At 45.7% G+C, this 19,254-nt stretch overlaps 1 protein-coding gene across 3 annotated transcripts in view; it reads left to right on the top strand.

The window, feature by feature from the left end:
- STAC (SH3 and cysteine rich domain) overlaps positions 1-19,254 on the top strand; it is a 135,245-nt gene that overhangs the window by 36,702 nt on the left and 79,289 nt on the right. For 2 of the 3 annotated variants that reach the window (XM_049870907.1, XM_049870909.1), the window contains exon 2: positions 4,173-4,449. In XM_049870907.1, coding sequence (XP_049726864.1) covers positions 4,173-4,449 — 277 coding nt within the window. The remainder of the gene's footprint in view (positions 1-4,172; positions 4,450-19,254) is intronic. The other variant, XM_049870908.1, reaches the window with a different exon arrangement.

Here is a 19,254-nt window from a genome sequence, read left to right as displayed (position 1 = left end):
TTATTTTCCTTCATAGCCCTTATTCCTACTTGAATATATATTTATTATTTATTTCATGTCTCTACCCACTAGACCTCAAAACCTTAAGGGAAAAGACACTATCCCTTTCTTCACTGCTGGACCCCCCCAGAGCCGAAGACTATGCCTAGCTCATAGTAGTAGCTCCATAAATATTAATTGAATTAATGTTTTAATGAATGAATAAATGAATGATTGCCTACTCGTAGAGTCACTAAGATGATTACATGAAGTAAAGTATATAGTTTCTGGCACATGGTTTGGATCTCAAGAATATTTGTTCTTTTTGGCATTCTTATTATAAATAAAATGGCGCTGGGCTAGGGCCGCAGTACAGGGCAGCGGATCATTTTGTGAAATCTGCCATTAACAGGGCTTGCTCCTATTGCTGTTTCATGTGCTCCCATCTGGCCTCTGCTCTTTCAAGGGTGATTGGAGAAAACGTGTTGCTCTGAGCTTACTTCTAGGATTTTGTTTAACCCACAAGCATTGCTCTTAATCCATCCACTTGGATAAGAAATGCCATGTTGGCTTCTGTGGGAAATTCTCCAGACCTAGGGCAGACAGGCTCTGAAGACCTCACACAATTTCTGGCCACCTCCCAGCAGGCGTGGAAGATGCTGTGGGTATCCTGGCATCACAGTGAATTTCTGGGGAATGCAGAATGCTGAGTACGATGGAAGGACTCAAAGAGAGAGGTGAAGCACATGGGCACAGGAAGGAGACAAGACTGGACGTGTGTAGGCGTTGTCCCATCCCAATGTCCTGTGGTGACCTCTGATGTTCTCCTTTGATAAACAGGGCATGCTCTTTTGTTATTTTTAAGAAACTTGAAATATGTAAAATAAAGGAAATAGGTCCCAAAAGCACAGATTTTCTTTCACATTCCACATCCCTCCCCACTCTCGCCCCACCAGAAGCAAGTCCATCTCCCTGGAGATTAACCCCCTCATTCCCTCATCCATTCTCTGAAGACCCACTGGCAGTGGAAGGAGTTTGGAGAAGGCAGGTCTAGTTTTGAACCCTGGTTTTAACTCCTATGACCTTGGGCAAGTTTCTTAGACTGTCTGAGCCTACATTTCTCCAGGGATAGGATAGCAGCATCTTCACTGGATTGTTGACATGATTAAGAGGGATCACCCGGTGAAGCACTTAGCTCAGCTCCATGCTTCGAGCCCCTGCTCCTCCAGTTCTGCTCCTCTTTCCCCGTCATCCTTCCATTTGCGTCATCTTACAGTGTTCTCGGAGAGAGCTCACATACGTTATCCCCCATGACCCTCACGCCAGCACTTCTGTGTAATCATGGCTGATGTTATTGTTCTGGTTTTGAGACAAAGCTAGTCATTTTACTGAATCATCTGAACTCAGTGGAGAGCAAACAGATAATTTTTTTTTTCCTATGTCATAGTATTTACTTTGATAAACCTCCTCCCACCCCCCAGGTTGCATATTCCGTGACAACATTTTGGCAGGTTCCTTGACTCCCTGGTTACTTTAATTTATTAAAAGTCTGTCTAAAATAAAACGCCAAAATCACCTCCTATTTTAGTCCTCCTCCCTCTAGCACCAGTCCCGTTTACAGCCTGCAAGACTTGAAGTAAAGAGGGGGCTGTTCTGCTCCTTTGCTGCTTCCAGGGCCTCACCTTGGTGAGGCTCAGTCTCAACAAGTGATGATCTTATAGGCCCCCACTTACTTAGCTTTGCTGGAGATGGGGGGTCCTTGACAAAATCAATGCTGTCTTCTCAATGATTCATGACTCACCCTCCGCACCCGGCATCAGTTTGTATGTGTTAGGTTATGGGACAGTAGCAAAAAACTTCAAGGGACAACTACCCTCCTCCTCTCTCTTTGGTGGCCCTACCTCCTCTGGTGGCTTTGGGCTATAGGGCAGAGACAAAGAGTCAAGAGTCTTAGCTGACCCACTGTTTCTGGCCTTCTCTGTTTCTGGCTGCTTGTCTGGCTAATGATGCCCCGTTTCTGGTCCTCACAGAGCTTCCCCAGAGGGCCCTACAAGGCCTCTTCAGTGTATAGCTCCCTGAAGTGGAGAGTTGGTGTCACATGGCCACAGCCAATTTTAATTAGACAAAGAAGTACAATTCTACCACATACAAGAAGGAGTCCCTGGATAGTGCAGACAATTAAGCACTTGGCTGCTAATTAAAAGGTTGGAGGTTGGAGCCTGGAGGCACCAAGGTAGAAAGGCCTGGTGATCTACTTCTGAAAGATCAGCCGTTGAAAACCCTAAAAATACCAGTCATCTCTTTAGTTGATGGCTCTGTGAGTTGGAAAGTTGAGCTGAACTCAGCTGGACAGTTGGAGTCTCAGCTGGACTGCTGTATATGTGCAGTCAACAGGGCGGCCCTGCTTTTGGGGTCTGGCTGGAGTGATGGGGGGATGGCTGGGCCACATGTCTCTCATCATCCTTCAGGCTAACTTAGGTTCGTTCACGTGGAATCTTGGCAGATTATCAAGAGGGAGGGCAGAAGCATGTGAGACCTCTTGAATCCTGGGTTTGGAATTGGCTCGAGGTTGATTCTGACATCTTCTGTTGGCCAAATACTCAAAACCAGCTCAAATTCAAGGAGTGGGCCAATAGACTCTACCTTTGATGGGAGGATTTGACAAAGCTCATTGCAAAGGGGAAGAGGAGGGTAGAGAAGGGTGGTACTTTGCACTCTACCCCAAGCGCTAATGACACCACATTTTCCAGGTCTTCTGAGCTAGAATTTGAGGGGCTAGGCTTGATGAGGACAGATCTACTAATCTTATATGTCCTCTCAGGGTGTCTGAAAACAATCAGTTGAGGACTTTATTATAAAAGATTACTTAGCACCTATTTGTCTGCGGCTTTGGTCCATGGACAAATTTCAGGGCATCAGGCAAAAATCCCATAGATTCTCAATTACAAATGGAAACCACCTTAAAGATGAGGCAACCTGCTGCAGGTCATTCAGCTAGTAAGTAGCTCATTTCATTTATCTGGGCAGAAGTAAACCATGTACAAAACACTGGTGACTAAAGGAAACACAGCAAATAAGAGCAACTTTGGTAAGACCCCTGTGGCTGGGAGGGACGAGGCAGGTGCACAGTGATGTAAGTTTGGGCTGCAGATGTCATCAGGGGCCAGAATCTGCCAGTCCTCAGGGCCCGGGAGAAGGAACTTTATCTTTAAACCTAAGAGAAAAAAGGGAGTTACTTGAAGGATTTTGAACAAGCAGCTCACCTGATCACATTTGTGAATGATCTCTCTGGCTCCAATGTGAAGATTGAATAGCAGGTGTAGCCTGGGCCCAAACCAGACCTTTCGTGTCCAAGCTAAAAGCTGATTCTTTTCCAAACCCATTATAAAGCCTCTTCATAAGTCCTAAAGGCAAAAGAGGACCGATCTAGCTGCCATGGCCATAAACAATGGGGGGGTGGGCCAACTGTGTACTCTCTAAAATCAAGCACGTGCACACGTTATCGATTTGCTTCAAACCCAAACAGACCTGGGAGTTTCTGGTTTGTGTTTTCTGGATAGCTTAACCAGAGAGATTTTAAGTCAAACAATGGCTTTTTTTGCTGTGCTATGTGCAAAGAGAACCCATTGCCATTGAGTCAATTCCAACTCATAGCAACCCTATAGGACAGGGTAGAGCTGCCCCATAAGTTTCTAAGGAGTGGCTGGTGGATTCGAACTGTTCACCTTTGGTTAGCAGCCAAGCTCTTAACCACTGCGCCACCACCAGGGCTCCTATGTGCAAAGAGAAGTGGCCACTAAATGGCCATAAGAAAGGCCAGCTGAGACCCCAGCATTATAGACCCAGCCTTTGAGCCCATGAGTTCATACACTTAATACTTGTAGTGATTCAAATTCTAAAGTCAAAGGGTGTCAAAAACCCACTGTCGTGAGGCATTTTATCAGCACATCGATGGGTGCTTAAGGAGGTGGGGGGAGGGGGCAGAGGCAGGTGAAAGGGCAAACGAGACCTGTTTTTGCTAACCTGGCTCAGGGGGCGTTTATTCCCTCTTCACTAGGCACTGGCATCATCCACCCAGGGATAAGGGCTGAGGGTGTCCGTGGGAACGGTGCAGTGCATGGAGCAAGCCTCACCCCACAGCGTGAGTCTGCACAATCGATCGTAAGAGAGACTGTTCTGTCATTGCATTGCAGCTCCAGAAACTAAAACGATCACTTTCTTTCAAGACCAAGAGTTTACGGAGCAAAAGTGCCGACAACTTCTTCCAGAGAACCAACAGTGACGTGAAGCTGCCCGCAGACGCGCGGGGTGAGGTCAGCCCCAGCTCCAGCCCACTGCCTGCTCCGGGAAGCCTGACATCCACGCCCACCAGGGCTGGGCTGCACCCAGGCAGCGGCAAGGCCCATGCCTTTCAGGAACACATCTTCAAGAAGCCCACTTTCTGCGACGTCTGCAACCACATGATTGTGGGTAAGGCCTTCCCCACCCCTTCCTCCAGGTCCCAGTGCCTTCTGAGAAGCTGAGTGAGAATGGTATACCACAGGCCCAGTTCCCTGCAAGGCTGAGCTTTGGAGATTTACGTATAGGATGTTAACTGGGGAGTGCTTTGGGGAACGATATTTGTGAAAAGATAAGGGAAACAGGACTGAGCAGCGGGAGAAATCAGGTTGTGGCAGATTTGTAATGAAGACTTCAGTCAATCCCACAGAGAGCTCTAAGCCTTTCGATTTATCTTGCAGTGAGCCGAGGGGCTGGATCTTTGTATGCCTGCAAGTCATCATTGCATGTGAGCAGCTCCTGGGAGGAACAGGGCATCATCTTGACAAAGAAGCTCCTTTTGGCCAAGGGCACTTGGCAGGGAGGACTCTGTGGGCAGTGGGGGAGTGAGTGCTTCCGTTCGCCTGAACCCATCACAGGATCCGCTGCAGCGCATGTGGTGTCTGTCTGTCTGGGGTAGCCTGGGGAGGGAATCCATTGCTTGGTAAGTGACAGGTGAATGACCCAAACAGGCAGGTGTGGGCAGAGATGCTTCTGGGGCTAGAAGTCCTTAGAGCAGCACTGAACTAGGCAGGAAATGTGACTCAGCCTCCGTAACAGCTCTGGCCCAGAAAAATGACTCAGTCATGGTAGATCCGAGAAAAGGTGGTGGCTTGGGAGTCTTAGAGGCTGTACCCAGATGGAGACAATGACCTATAAAATGTCCCAGCTAGAAGGTAAATATGGGCCATTCAGAGCCATGGGCACAGAGATTCCACAGTTCACTGTCTTCTGCCTCTCCCATGTCAGAAACCCAGTGACCTAACAGATGGCAGAAACCATAAAGGAAATTTGAGAGAACTCACAACGATGCCTTTCCACCAGTTGTTTCAAACAATGGCACATCTCAGTAAACTGACAAAACAATCACTATGGAACAGAAGAAAAAGTGGAAGGAGACAGGCTCGTGTTTGCTCTCAAGAAGGGTTAGGGGGTACCCTTCTGCTTGGAGCAGTCGAGGGCAGAAGCCTGAAGTTAAGAAAAGAAAATGAAGCTGAAAATCACAAGAAGCCAAGGCTGACCCAGCCATGGACCATTTTCTTCAGGTGGTCCTGATACCCCAGATAGGAAGCCAATCAAATTCCTGCAAAGCCTGGAAGAACACGAAGGGAGAGCAACACAGACACAGACACAGACACGGGTGTGGGAGAGAGGCCATCCCCACCCTTTGGCCCCTGATGCGGGGCCTAAGCCGTGGCTCCTGCTCACGTGCACCCTGGAGGCTCCAGCATTTGGCCTTTGCGATGAGTGCTTCAGGGGAAGAATACCATGCGGATCAACAGCCCTGGCTCCCCAGGCTGGAAAGTAGGGCCCAGGGTAGCCCTAGACAAAAAGATGACCCATCTTTTAACCTCACCTTCTGGCGCCTCTCAGCAAATTTATTATCTTACAGTTCTGGAGGTCAGAGCCCCAGATGGGTCTCCCTGGGCTAAAATCAAGGTGTCCATAGGGCTGTGTTCCTCTCTGGAGGCTCTAGGGGAGAATTCTTTTTTTTCCTTTTTTCAGCTTCTAGAGTTTGCCTGCATTCCTTGGCTTGTGACCCTCTTCCATCTTCAAAGCCAGCAGTGGCCGATTGATCCCTTCTCACACTCCCACGTCTTTAGTTCTGACTCTCCTGCCTCCCTCTTTCACTTATAAGGTCCCTGTGCTTACATGGACCCACCCGGATGATCCAGGATAATCTCGCCATCTCAAGGACAGCTGATTAGCAACCTTACTTCCATGTGCAACCATAAACCCCTTTGTGACATAACAGAGCAGTGGCCAGGGGTTAGAATGCAGACATGTTTGGGGACCATTTTCTGCCTACCACACCCAGGAGAGGTATCAGGGCAGGGCATCAACAAGCCCGCCCGTCAAGCCCTTTGCCATCAAGTCGATTCTGAGTAGAACTGCCCCATAGGGTTTCCAAGGAGCAGCTGGTGGATTCGAACTGCCAGCCTTTTGGTTAGCAGCCCAGCTTTTAACCACTGCACCACCAGGGCTCCATGGCTACAAGAGTGCCCACTGTAACAGGAGGAAAACAACCTTGGTTGAAGGTCACAAGACTGGCCCCTGTTGACTCCCTTCCATCTTAGCTCCGATGCCAGTTATAAGGACTTTGTAATGCCATGTGGTAAGAAGCCACTTTCGTTCAAAATAGGCAAAGAAGTACCTTCCTGTTTGGTGCACAGCATGGGGGGAACACTGACCCATCTTTGCTCCAGTCTATCCCAGTGACATCATTAGCCCTGTCCCCTCCCAGATAAAATGAGACGAGGAAGTGAAGATGGTAGAAAGACCATGAGCCCGAGGTCTGACCACCTGGATTTGAGCCCCATGCAGCTGTACTTGGTGCCAACGACTTACTTTCTCTGAGATGATAACGCCACCCCTGGGATTTTCCATGGATTAATGAACTAGCAGAGGGAAGTAGCTGGCATCTAGAAGGTACTTGGGAGCACACTGGGACTGGTATTATTGTTAATAATGGAGAAAACACTCCTGAGGTACAGAAAGATACTCAGAAAGTAAACCAAATTAGTTTAGCAGGGAAAAAAAAAACTAATAGAAATATTTGAAAACATAACATCCAGATAACAGTGAGTGTTTAGTCCCTCATTTATACAGCAATGCTTCATGTACACCTTAGGGGTTGTCTCTACTTCTGCATTTCATGCTGTATCAGGGACATGGACAAACAAGAGCCATTCTAGAAGAGGGTAGTCAGAATGGCAAGTAATAGGTGAAAGGAGCCCTGGTAGCACAGTGATTAGCGATCGACTGCTAACCGAAAGGTTGGAGGTTTGAAGCCACCTGCCGCTCTGTAGGAGAAAGATGTGGCAGTCTGCTTTTGTAGAGATTTACGGCCTTGGAAACCCTATGACTCTATGAGTCAGAATCGACTCAACAGCAGTGGGTTTTTTATGTGAAAATAAAATTGTGAGGAAACTCTGAGAGTTTGGTGTGGAAAAGACTTAGGATTTGCAGCTGAGTTTTAAAATACTGTGGTGGAAGAACCAAGAGACTCGTTTTATGTGCCTTTCCGGAGAAAGGCTGGAAACAAGAAGTGAAAAGTAAGAGGCACATTTCAATAAGAACCTAACTATTAACAGATGCACTTGACTTGTAATTGAATGGGTTGCCTCGAGAGTAGCTACTAGTTTGACTTCTGTTAGGCTTAGACCTTCTCTAACTCTAATTGCCTAATATTCTGTGAAATGAAGTTTGCAGTGTGTGTTGCTTCCCAAAGAGGCCAGTGTCAATATCTGTCATCATTGAACTTGGACATGTCGGTGGTTTATAATATGTCCAGGAAGGCAGAGTTCTGCAGTTCCCCTCATCCTTCCCCAAGGCCCATTCTAAGGAGTGGGATACTTGAAATGAGGAGCAATGTCAGCCCTTCTTAAGAACAAACACATGAGCCCCATCATGGTCTTTAGAATCATCAGTTGCCATCCAGTTGACCTCAGCTCTGGGTGACCCATTATGTGTCATAGTAGAACAGTGATCTACAGGGTTTTCAATGCTGATTTTTCCAAAGTAGGCACCTCTTTCTTTCCACTAAGGCACCTCTGGGTGAACTCTAACCTCTAGCCTTCTGGTTAGTAGCTGACTGCATTAACTGTTAGCACTACCAGGGACTCCCATCTTTAGAGTACTGTTATCTATCCACACTGTCATTGTCTAATGATTGTTATTCATGGTCTTCCTTCAAACGGGCAACATTTAGTAATACTGCTTGAATCAGTCAAGGCTTGCCACAGTAATGCTGCATAGCAAACTCTCCCCAAACTCCAGCATTGAGAACAGCCACCATTTACTCTCGCTCAGCCATCTTCAGATCAGCTAGACCCAGTTAGTGCACCTTCTCTCTGTTCCATGTATCTCTTACTTTTCCCTTGACCAGTGGGCTAGCCAGGCCATGTTCTTCTGATGGCCAGGATAAGTGGAAACATGCAAAGCTTCTGAAGGCCTTGGGTTGGAGGTGGCACACCACCACGTCTGCTGGTATTCCACTAGCAACAGTAAGTCTTGTAGCCAAGCCCAAAATCGAGGGGGGAGAAGCACACACCATGATTCATGGCAGAGACTGCAAAGGGTGTGGATACGGGGAGGAGTGAAGTATGGGGTCAATGAACCAGTCTGTCCCAGGGCTTAGAATGGTCTCTGGATTGCTGAACCTTTTCGTGTTTGGTAGACTCTGGCAAGTCTCGGAGCTCCCACCTTTCAGCATCACTTCTTCATCTGGAAGTGATGCCTGGCTTTCATTCTCAGCACAGGTGGAGCTCACCACGATCCACGCCCAGAGTGCTTTGGCCACTTGGCCTCCAACTTCATTTTTGTGTCTGCTTCGCTTCTAAATCCGATGCGTCACTTTCAATTTCCACACAGATTTCCACCAGGCCTTTTCAAGGAAGTGCTAGTCATACACCTTAAATGGGTGATGACAAGCCTCTATTTTAAATCTCATTGTGACCCATGTGAGGAGACAAACAGAATGTGTTTTTAAGGACAAGTAATGGAAACGAGCATACACACAAGGCCCTCCTGAGATTCTGAGGAATTTCACAGTTATTGCCCCAAAGAGGATTCTAGAAACACCTCAAGTACGGCGACAAATTTGAAAAGACTGCATTCTGAATATCACAGAAAAAGGTGCCTTGTGCTTTTCTCTTATCAGAATTAAATTTATACTATAGCTGCTTTTATATCTTAAAAAAGAAGATAGAAAACACAGTCAACAAATCACCTTGCTCTTTTCAAAGATAAAAACAGAATAAACCTAGACTCCTAGGAGAGAAAAAAGGGATTAGAGAGGCAATAGTATACAGAATGGAAAGGGGGAAAGAGAAAGGACGTAAGGAAGGACATAGGGAAAGAAAGAGACATAGAGGTGAGGGAAGGCGCTTATAAGCGTGTTAACATCCTGAAACGATACATAAAAAAATGAGTTGCCAAGTCAGTTCTGACTCATAGTGACCCCACGTGTGCCAGAGTAGAACTGTGCTCCGTAGGATTTTCGGTGGCTGGTTTTTCAGAGGTAGGTTGCGAGGGCTTCCGTCCGAGGGGCCTCTGAGTGATCCGTAACCGCTAACCTTTCGGTTTGCAGCCGTGCACCACACAGAGACTCCAGAACAATGCATAGAGCTTTTTAAATCTGTGATAATGGATCAGAATAATCCTCCCTCTTTCCTTTTCTTCACCCTTCAAACCTAGATCTTGGAGGAAACATATTGAATTTGAAGGTCACACAGCCTCCTGTCTCCACACACATAACCTGAACCTTCGTTTCCTTCAAGCCACAGATCATCTTTATATTCTAGATTCTGGCAGAAGGCACCTGTTGTTATCCCCTTAGAATGACATTTTAGAAAAGTTATTAAAGCTGTTTCTTCTCTTTTTTTTTTTCTTTTCAGCCAAGAACAAAAGGCTATATGATGGCTGAGAAATCCCACATCCCATTCGTACACTTTCCAGCTGATGGATGTTTCTTTAAAAGTGGAATGAATGTGGCATCCTCACTGTCTGGGATGTCTTAGTGGGTATGGCCACTCAGAGGTGGATTTACAAGGCCTACCAGGTGTGCCTTACCTGACTGCCTCTGGAGCCTGACCTTGTGTCTTACAGCTAGAAAGGGCCCACATTCACTACAAGGCCAGTGACCAATAATAACAGACCAGGACCCCAGCCTCATTCACTGCCCTCCTGTTTCCAATTTCCTTAGCTCCATGACTCTATAACTCATTCCTTATTGCCAACTTTGCCCTTGGACTGGACACCTGAAACTGTTCCTGCCCTACCGACCTGGCTCCCAGATCCCGGGGCTTGTGGCAGACACTGTGAGCGTGCTTCTGGCTCATCTAATCTTGCCTCCCAGACCTTGCTGCCATTTGTGATCACCTCTTTAGACTGTCTCTTCCCAGCACATTTGGTCACCTCTGCCAGCCAAAGATAATCAGCCCAACTCTTGATGGAGATACGAGAGAAATAGGCAGTCAGGTATGCCTGCCAGCCCAAATTCTAGAATGCCTCAGCCTTTAAGTCAACGATGCCTTGGACTGGAAGATTTCTGAGCTGCCTCTTGTACTTGGTTAGATGAACTTTCTTTCTTCACGAAGCAGATCAACCGTTGCCAGCCTTAGGCCATGATCTAGGAATTAGGGAGTGAGGGGACTTATCTTCCCTGTACATCAGTTAAATGCACTCTGTCTATGACAGTCCATCTGTGCATTGAATTAACCACCTATAGCGACTCTTTACAGGAAAGCATTGAATTTCCTTGTGGTAATCTGTGTATCACTGAAATGTCAAAGACTTGAGCAAGTTAACATGCACTACTGGTGGAACTAGCTTATGACATGGGTCCACTCCATCAATTAAGTAGGTTTTTCAGAGAACTCTATCTTCTATTTACAGCCAGATTCCACATTTCCAAAGCGGCAGATCCCACATTTCCAAAGCTGTTTTTAAATTGACTACATGTTTTTTAATTGTAATCCATTTAGAAGACATGGCACATCAAATGGAGTCATGTTTTCTAAACAGGTATTTAGCAAAATTGCTGGATTTCATTGCCTAAATTTTCAAGTTCCCTTAGTCATTGCACAGTCCAAAGAGTCATTCACTTTCATAAATGTGCAAGTGACAACCACTAGAGAAAATAATGGTGGTTTTGTCTTTGATAAGATTGCCTAGAAGCAGAAGATGGGACATGGATTCTTGTGCAAGTGGCTTATTAAGGGAGTACCCACAGGAGGGAGTCCCTGGGTGGTGTAAATGGTTAGTGCTCTGGGCTGCTAACTGAAAGGTTGGAGATTCGAGTCCACTCAGAGGTGTCTTGGAAGAAAACGCTGGTGGTCTTCCAAAATTCTGGACACTGAAACCCCTGTGGAGCGCAGTTCTTCTCAGACACACATAGGTTCACCTTTTTTATGTTTCAGTTAGGCTTCTCCTTTGGGCCTTGGTATGTATCCTTCTTAAAAAGCAATATCTGGAACTTAGTGGCCTGTCTAATAGGATTGCTAATTTTTCATGTCAGTAATTTAACTGCTACTTTTCTACTGGAGCACAAAAAATAAAATAAAAACAACGTAATGCTCAGTTCAACAGAGGCAAATACTTGCTTCTATTCTTTGTGGATCAGGCCATCTTGAGAAAACCATGTTACTTCTATGCACCGAATTTGAAGTGAAATTAAGTCAAACTGGAGCATAGCCAGGGGAAGGAGAAGATCCTGCCGATGAAGAATGTTTAAATGAGGTGTGAATGGTGGCCTGGAGAAGACTTGGGAACATGATAGTCGTGTTCAAGTAGCTAAAGAGACCTTGTTTGGAAGACAATTCCAAGTGGCAATGATGGATAATACAATAAGGCAAAAGTTCAAGATGCTAAAAGATAAAGCTTCCTAAAATAATTTCAGAAGCAGGTTCTATAGATTTGAGGAAAGGTGATTTTCCATGGTGAAATAGGCTTGGTAGATGGAATCCCTGGGTAGTCCAAATATTTAAGTGCTCAACTACAAGCTGAAAGGTTGGTGGTTCAGACCTACCCAGGAGCACCTCAAAAGACAGGCCTGGTGATGTTTCATAGTCTTGAAAACTCTATGGAGCAATTCTACTGTGCACACATGGGGTCACCATGAGTCAGAATGGACTTGACAACCACTAACAACAACAACAACGTAGCGCCTTTGGATATTCATAGCACACGCTAACATTTTGAGGTCTTGTCATACTGAAAGTTACCCAGGTGTTCAGTGGAAAACAGAGGCGGCGAGTCACGTGGGTTGTCACTGAGGAGTTCACACTCCTAGCATCTACTTCTCCCTGTTTCTGCCTGACTGCAGTTGAATGCTACCTGGCGTATATCTCTTTGATGCGTACAGTTCAGAGAGGTTCTCCAATGCCTGCAAAGGTAGGTTCATTAAAGAGTTATTAAGACTTCAGTATCAGGTCCAATGTTCTCTTCAAGGTTATCAAATATAAATGACACGCATTAATGCGTGGCTTCTACCCAGCACCTTTCAACTAAAGAAAAACAACATACTTCTAAGATAACATATTCTATTATTTCCTGGAGTTTTATCCTTGCTGCCAAGCACTATTTGCTCTTAAGAAATCTCTCACTGAAAATCACTTAAATGGAAAAGTAAACCACATTTCCTGCAGCCATGACTGAGCGGAAATCAATGCTGTTGGGCTCCAAGGAAAGGGCTATCCTACAGTCTCTGCTAATACTCTGCTTTGGGGCCCCACATGGAACCCTGGTGTCATTATTTTGAAAATGTAAAAATCCTTGACCTTCTGCCCAAAGAGAAGAGGAGAGGAGGTGGGGTGACCCGCCCATTACCGTATTTCTCACCCCTCTCCCTTCCGCATCCTGTTCTCTGTGCAAAGTCCTAATGCTGTTTTCTCTGCCCATTTTTAGTGCCCTTGCTTCTTGCTGTTTCCTCAATCAGGAATATCCTTCCTTCCCACTCTATCTGTTCCAATCCTAAATCTACCAAGACCTAATGGAAACATTTCTTCCTCCGCCAGTCCTGTGACGATCACTCATTTTCTCTGAACTTTTACGCCATTTCTCAAACTGCCTAGACTTTAATAAGCTCCTTGAAGACACAGTCAGGGCCTAATTTATGCGGCTATTCCCACATCAGCTAACACAGCGCAACCCCTGGCACATAGCAAGTATTTTAAAAATCGTAGTTAATGAATGGGGGCAAAGATTGCCTCCAAAGTGCCAGGCAACAGAAAGAGAAATGAATTAAAAACAAAAACTAGAGGAAAAACACATAAAAATCCCTAATCCTTCTCAAAGTCGCTTCCAGGAAGCTTGAGACAGAAGCCCTTTTTTCTCAGCACTCCGTTCTCTTCATTCCCCTGTTGTTGTTCATACTTCAGCATCATGTTACTCAGTGTGACAGAGGGCATAACAAGGATATCTTCATTGTGATTCATAGCCAGATCCAAATAAAGTCATATCCTGTCTTGTTGAACACTTTTGTCCTGATTTCCACTATTGTGCAGTAAAACCTGTGAAAACCGGAACTTGTGTAAGGTGGAAACCTGTCAGAGAAGGAAAACACAAATATTTTCCACTAACAGAGAGCAATAGAAAAGTGGTAAGACTGCACCCTGTCAAAGGCGGAAAACTTGTGAGACCTGGAAAAACAAGGCAGTCCCATTGAGTTCCGGCTCTCACACGTTTCACTGTAATACTTCCGCCTTGGCATTTTTTTTATTTATCTGATATGCTTTTATTTACCTTTAAATATTTTTATCAGGTTATTTAAGTGCTCCTTTTGAAAATAAACATAACTGAATGTTAGATTTCTTTATGCCCGACCTGAATTTTTGGAAGAGGTTTGTGGCTATGCATTAGTTGCTATGAGTAAAATAACTTGGTTTTCCTTCTGTCTTATTAGGGGATGCTTTCTATTTTGTGTTTCCTGTTTCCTTCCATTTCCTGTGTGTGTGTGCTTGCTCTCATCACATATGCCTCCCACCCAAAATTATGGTTGTGATTATTTTCATCAGAGGCAAAGCCAAATACTCAGAATTAAGGATTAAGAACCTCAGAAACCATGTATTCATCGGTCACCAAGCACCCATGCTGGGATCTAGGCACACCGAGTCTAGTGTCTCATGAATTCAAGTGCAGAGACTGAGGGGTGGCAAAGGAATAGAATTTATCTAGAAACTGGAAGAAGAGAGAAAGAGCCCCTGCCGCCTGAAGCTCGAGGCTCTTTGGGCCCTTAATGACAGGCTGCTCCGAATCCAGCGGAGGAAGATGCGAGTTTCACAAGCACCGTGATGCTGCCAGAAGCCTCCTGAGGCCATCGAAACCTACCCCTTCCCTTCCCTTCCCACCAAGTGATCTGTCCAGAAGAAGGGACTGTCCTGAAGCCAAATCACTGATGAAGAACATCTGAGCCTCATTTTGTGTACCAGTTTGGAGAAGCTGGGAAGCCTGAGGAACTGTGAAAGTCTATTTCAAAGGTGTTGTCATATTGTTGTTAGGTGCCATCCAGTGGGTTGTAACTCACAGTGACCCTCTACAACAGAACAAAACACCGCCTGGTCCTGCGCCATCCTCACAATCATTGTTATGCTTGAGCCCGTTGTTACAGCCACTGTGTCAGTCCATCTTGTTAAGGGTCTTTCTCTTTTTCATTGACACTCAACTTTACCAAGCATGATGTCCTTCTCCAGGGACTGATCCTTCCTGACAACACGTTCAAAGTATTTGAGACAAAGTCTCACCATCCTTACCCCTAAGGAGCATTCTGGTTATACTTCTTCTGACACGGATTTGTTCATTCTTCTGGCAGTCCACGTATCCTTCACCAACACCATGATTCAAAGCCATCAGTTCTTCTTTGGTCTTCCTTGTATTTTCTCAAATCTGCTTTTCTTAAAGTACATATATGCTGATATCAGGAAGATGCGAAACTATTTCCCTCCTCTACCCCATCGCTTCAAACATCTCATGTCTATTTAGAAAAAGGAAAATGCTGAGTGGTGAAGGGGAAGTCTTGTATGCATACAGCTCTCCAGAAAATATACAACTTCTCCAAGTTACTGTACCCTGCTCCTATCTTATCATGGTACAAAGGAAAATAGGGAATTTACTTCCCATGAACTGTTTATTTTACTAGTAATTGACTAAGCCTTAAATGGACAAACTTGGGAAGAAATCGTAAAAAATGTCCACCAAAGGAAAGAGACTGCCCTCTTTGATTATAGATCATGACTTTTGCAAGTGCTTTGGTGATTTCTTGAACCTCAGTGTAAAAATGATCTTTCAGGAAAGTAATGTTTTTTCCTACCACAAAGAAGAGATCTGTATTTTAGGAGTCTGTTAAGATCGAACATTAGCAGAAAGAGGCAGCAATCCAGAGGGGTATTTTCAGTATGTAACAGACCAGAGAGAGGCAATTGTCTGATAATTTAAGATAGTCTCTTTTGTTAAGTTCTAATCACTCTTCTGAGGTCACTAGCTAGATGCTATTTGGTAATACAAAAAAAAAAAAAAAAACAACTAACCCCATTGCCACCGAGTTGATTCCAACTCATAACACTATAGGGCAGAGTAGAACTGCCCCATAGGGTTTCCAAGGAGCGGCTGGTGGATTTGAACTGCTGACCTTTTGGTTAGCAGCTGGAGCTCTTAACCACTGCATTGCCAGGGCTCCTATTTATAACTGTATTAACAAATATATATTGAATATATATTTCCATGAGGAGCCCTGGTGATACAATGGTCAAGCGCCCGGCTGCTAACCTAAAGGTCATTGGCTGGAACCCACGCAGCAGCTACATGAGATGAAGACCTGGCAATCTGCTTCCTTAAAGATTACAACCAAGAAAACTCTATGCGGCAGTTCTACTGTGTCACGTTGGGTCACTATGAGTCTGAATTGACTCGATGGCACCCAACAACAACAACGACATATATTTCCAAGTCCTTCTGAGAACCACTGTGCCTCCTTTACATCCAGGAAAAATTTAAAAGGTGCGTCTGGGTAGAGGGAAGAGGAAAAATCATGCGTGGTGGAGAAGCGGGGGGAGGGGACAAAAGTAGACACTCACCGATGGGAATCCTGGGAACTCTGAGAGTTTTCTAAACTTGAACCTGCAAACTTTCCTGACTGTGATGTTGGTGACCCAATCCTCCTGCTTGATGTCCAGACCAAGCTGTGACAGGCGAATGTTAGGAGGCTGCTTGCCTTTGGGCTCATGGTTAATTATGTGGGTTTTGGAGGCTAGGGGTCTCCAGGAATAGGCTGTCTCCATTCATAAACCCAGGGGAGGCAGAGACCTATTGGAAAACGTGTATCCTGCACTTCCATCAGCTGCCATAACAGGGAACGCTCCACTGACCTACCTTAGAACGGTCCCTTGATGGTGCAGCCACAGTGGATAGCACACTCTAAAATGACAGAACTGGGCCGCTAGTAAAAAATAGGACAGTCCTTTGTGGGGGGGGGGGGCTCCGAGCATCAGGCAGGTACGTGTGTGTGTGTGTGTGTGTGTGTGTGAGAGAGAGAGAGAGAGAGACAGTCAGCCTATGGAGGATACCTGTACATTGTGACCCAGCTTTTGTGGGAGGAAGAGGAATACACAGCTAAGTCTTATTAAAGTGTTTTCTCCAAGCTTATCAAATGCTTCCTGTTGTCCACCCAGAGCAGTCAAGCTTAGATCACTATGTCACGTGCTAACCTTATTTGCAAAGAAAATCTAGAAGCCTAAAGCTACGCTGCACGCTCTGTCCAACGAACATGCACGCGAGGGCACACACTTGCGTTTGTGCACGTACACACACACACACACACACTCCTGCCACTCATCAGGAAAATGTGCATTTCTGTCGACACGGCAAGAACATGGTTTAAAGAGCTCACACCCCCTACAGCCCGTACCTAACTCCTTAACAATCTAAGAACCAGGCACCGGCTTCACCCCATTTATAATGCCATCCAGAGAAGTAACAAGAAACACGTGTCATTAAAACTGAGGCAGGACAATGAACCAGCTCGACTCTGTTGTGACCTGAAAGGACTGTATCACGTTGCCTGAGATCAGCCTGATGCCCCTGTTTGAAAAGGAGATTTGAGGGAACGATGTTTTCTCATTTTCAAAAAGAGGAATAAAAATACCTATCTGATAGATTGGACGTAAAGATTAATTGAACCAACGTCCAAAAGGAATAGTGCTCAAATGGCAGTAACACTCAGCCTCTTTGCTCCTCCCCTGCCACCCTGTCCCCACTGCCGTCGGGGACATTCCGCTGCAGACCTGACCTCTCCCACAAGGTCTCGTCTCTCACATCCAACTGCCAGAACCTTGCTGCTCAGATGCCTTGTCAATACCTAATGTTGAATACGCTCACAGTGAAGCCAGGTGTCCCCTTCCCCATAAAACCTGCCGCGTCACTGGTGTCCTTTGTCCCGTCAGGACAAACGGGCCAGCATCCTCTCGCTCCAGCCAGTTGACTCTGACTCACGGAAGTCCCACGTGCGTCACAGCAGAACTGGGCTCCACGGGGTTTTCATTGGCTGATTTTTTTCAGAAGTAGATTTCCAGACCTTTCTTCCAGGGCACCTCTGGGGGGACTCGAACCTCCAACCTTCAGTTAGCAGCTGAGTGCATTAACCGTTTGCACGAGCAAACACTCCTCCTCTCAGCTACCTGGCCAGAACCTCAGGGTCGTCTCGTCCCTGACCACACTGTGGATTCTACTTCTGCGATTTCTCTGCCGTCAGGCCCCTCCTCTCTTCTCCTCTCACTGTGCCCACCTGCCCTGGTCCAGGCTTCAGCACATCTCATATCAACTATTTCAAGAAGTTACTAAATTATGTTATTTCTCTCTATCTCTACCTCCTCATCCACTTTACACATTGCTGCCAAATTGCTTGTGGAAGCAAACTGATGTTGCATTATAGCTTTGCTCAAAAGTGCCGGGCACCACCGCATTGCCTAAAGAATTACACTCAAGCTCCTCCTTGGCTTGGCTTGCTTATTCTAAAACCTTCAGTAGCTAGCAAAGGCAAGCAAGGGTTTTATCCCATCAGATTCATAGAAAGTGAAACTTCGTTCATTGCCCTCAACAGTCGGCAATGCCACTATTGTTATGTGAAGTCTAGCCAATTCTGACTCTTAGCGACCCTATATGACACAGTCAAACTGCCCCAAAGGGTTTCCTGGATTGTAATCTTTATGGGAGCAGATTGCCAAGCCTTTTCTCCCACGGAGCCGCTGGATGGATTTGGACCACCAACCTTTCTGTGGACGTATGAATGGATCATCATAAACAAATTCAAAATACAGACCTGCAAGAGAGAGTCTGCAGAGAAGCAGAATGGGGCAGGAGAATCATAGGCTCACAGGAGTCATATTTACCTTGTAGCTCTGCACTTAGTAAATCCAGTGACCTTGGACAAATGGTTTAGCGTCTCTCAATCTCAAAGTCTTTAAAAAAAAGATTCAAATCCACCAGCCACACTTTGGAAACCCTACGGGGCAATTCTTCTCTGTCCTGTAGGGTTGCTATGACTGGAAATCCACTCAAGGGCAACAGGTATATGTATAACAATACCTAAAACATAAAAAATAAAAACAAAAAAACTATTGCCATTCAGTCAATGCTGGCTCATAGTGACCCCATGTGTTACGGAGTAGAACTGCTGCAAGGCGTTTTCTTGGCGGTGATCTTTACACAAGCAGAAAAACTCTTCCATTATTAAAGCTGTCCTTATGAATGAAAAAAAAAAAAAAAAGCCCCCACTGCTGTCCAGTCGATTCTGACTCATAGTGCCCCCATAGGACAGAGTGAAACTGCCCCATCGGGTTTCCAAGGAGTGGCTGGCGGATTCGAACTGCCAACCTTTTGGCTAACCACTGTGCTCCTAACCACTGCACCACCAGGGCTCCTATGAATGGAAGGCAGGTTCCTATTAATAGTATGTCATAGTCCTAGGAAAGCATTTGGGAATGGAAGGAAGAGGTTCAGCATAGATTGGCCGGTCCACTGTTTGGAGCCCTGGAGATAGACACAAGTTCTCCAGCCTTGAGCTAGGAGAACAATTCTGGAGAAAGCACGTGAGATTTTGAAGCACTGCAGACCTCAGAGAAGAAGACAGAATAGCAGAGATGATTAACAGCAGGGCCAGTGATGCCAAGTCCAGATGTTTCCCAGATGATCATGAGAAAGTCATCCTTCAGGTGGACCTCGCTCCTCAAAACTGTGAGAGAAGCA

This window comes from Elephas maximus, chromosome 27 (assembly GCF_024166365.1).
Source record: "Elephas maximus indicus isolate mEleMax1 chromosome 27, mEleMax1 primary haplotype, whole genome shotgun sequence".
NCBI classification, from domain to species: domain Eukaryota; kingdom Metazoa; phylum Chordata; class Mammalia; order Proboscidea; family Elephantidae; genus Elephas; species Elephas maximus.
This window is presented reverse-complemented; position numbering and strand designations above follow the sequence as displayed.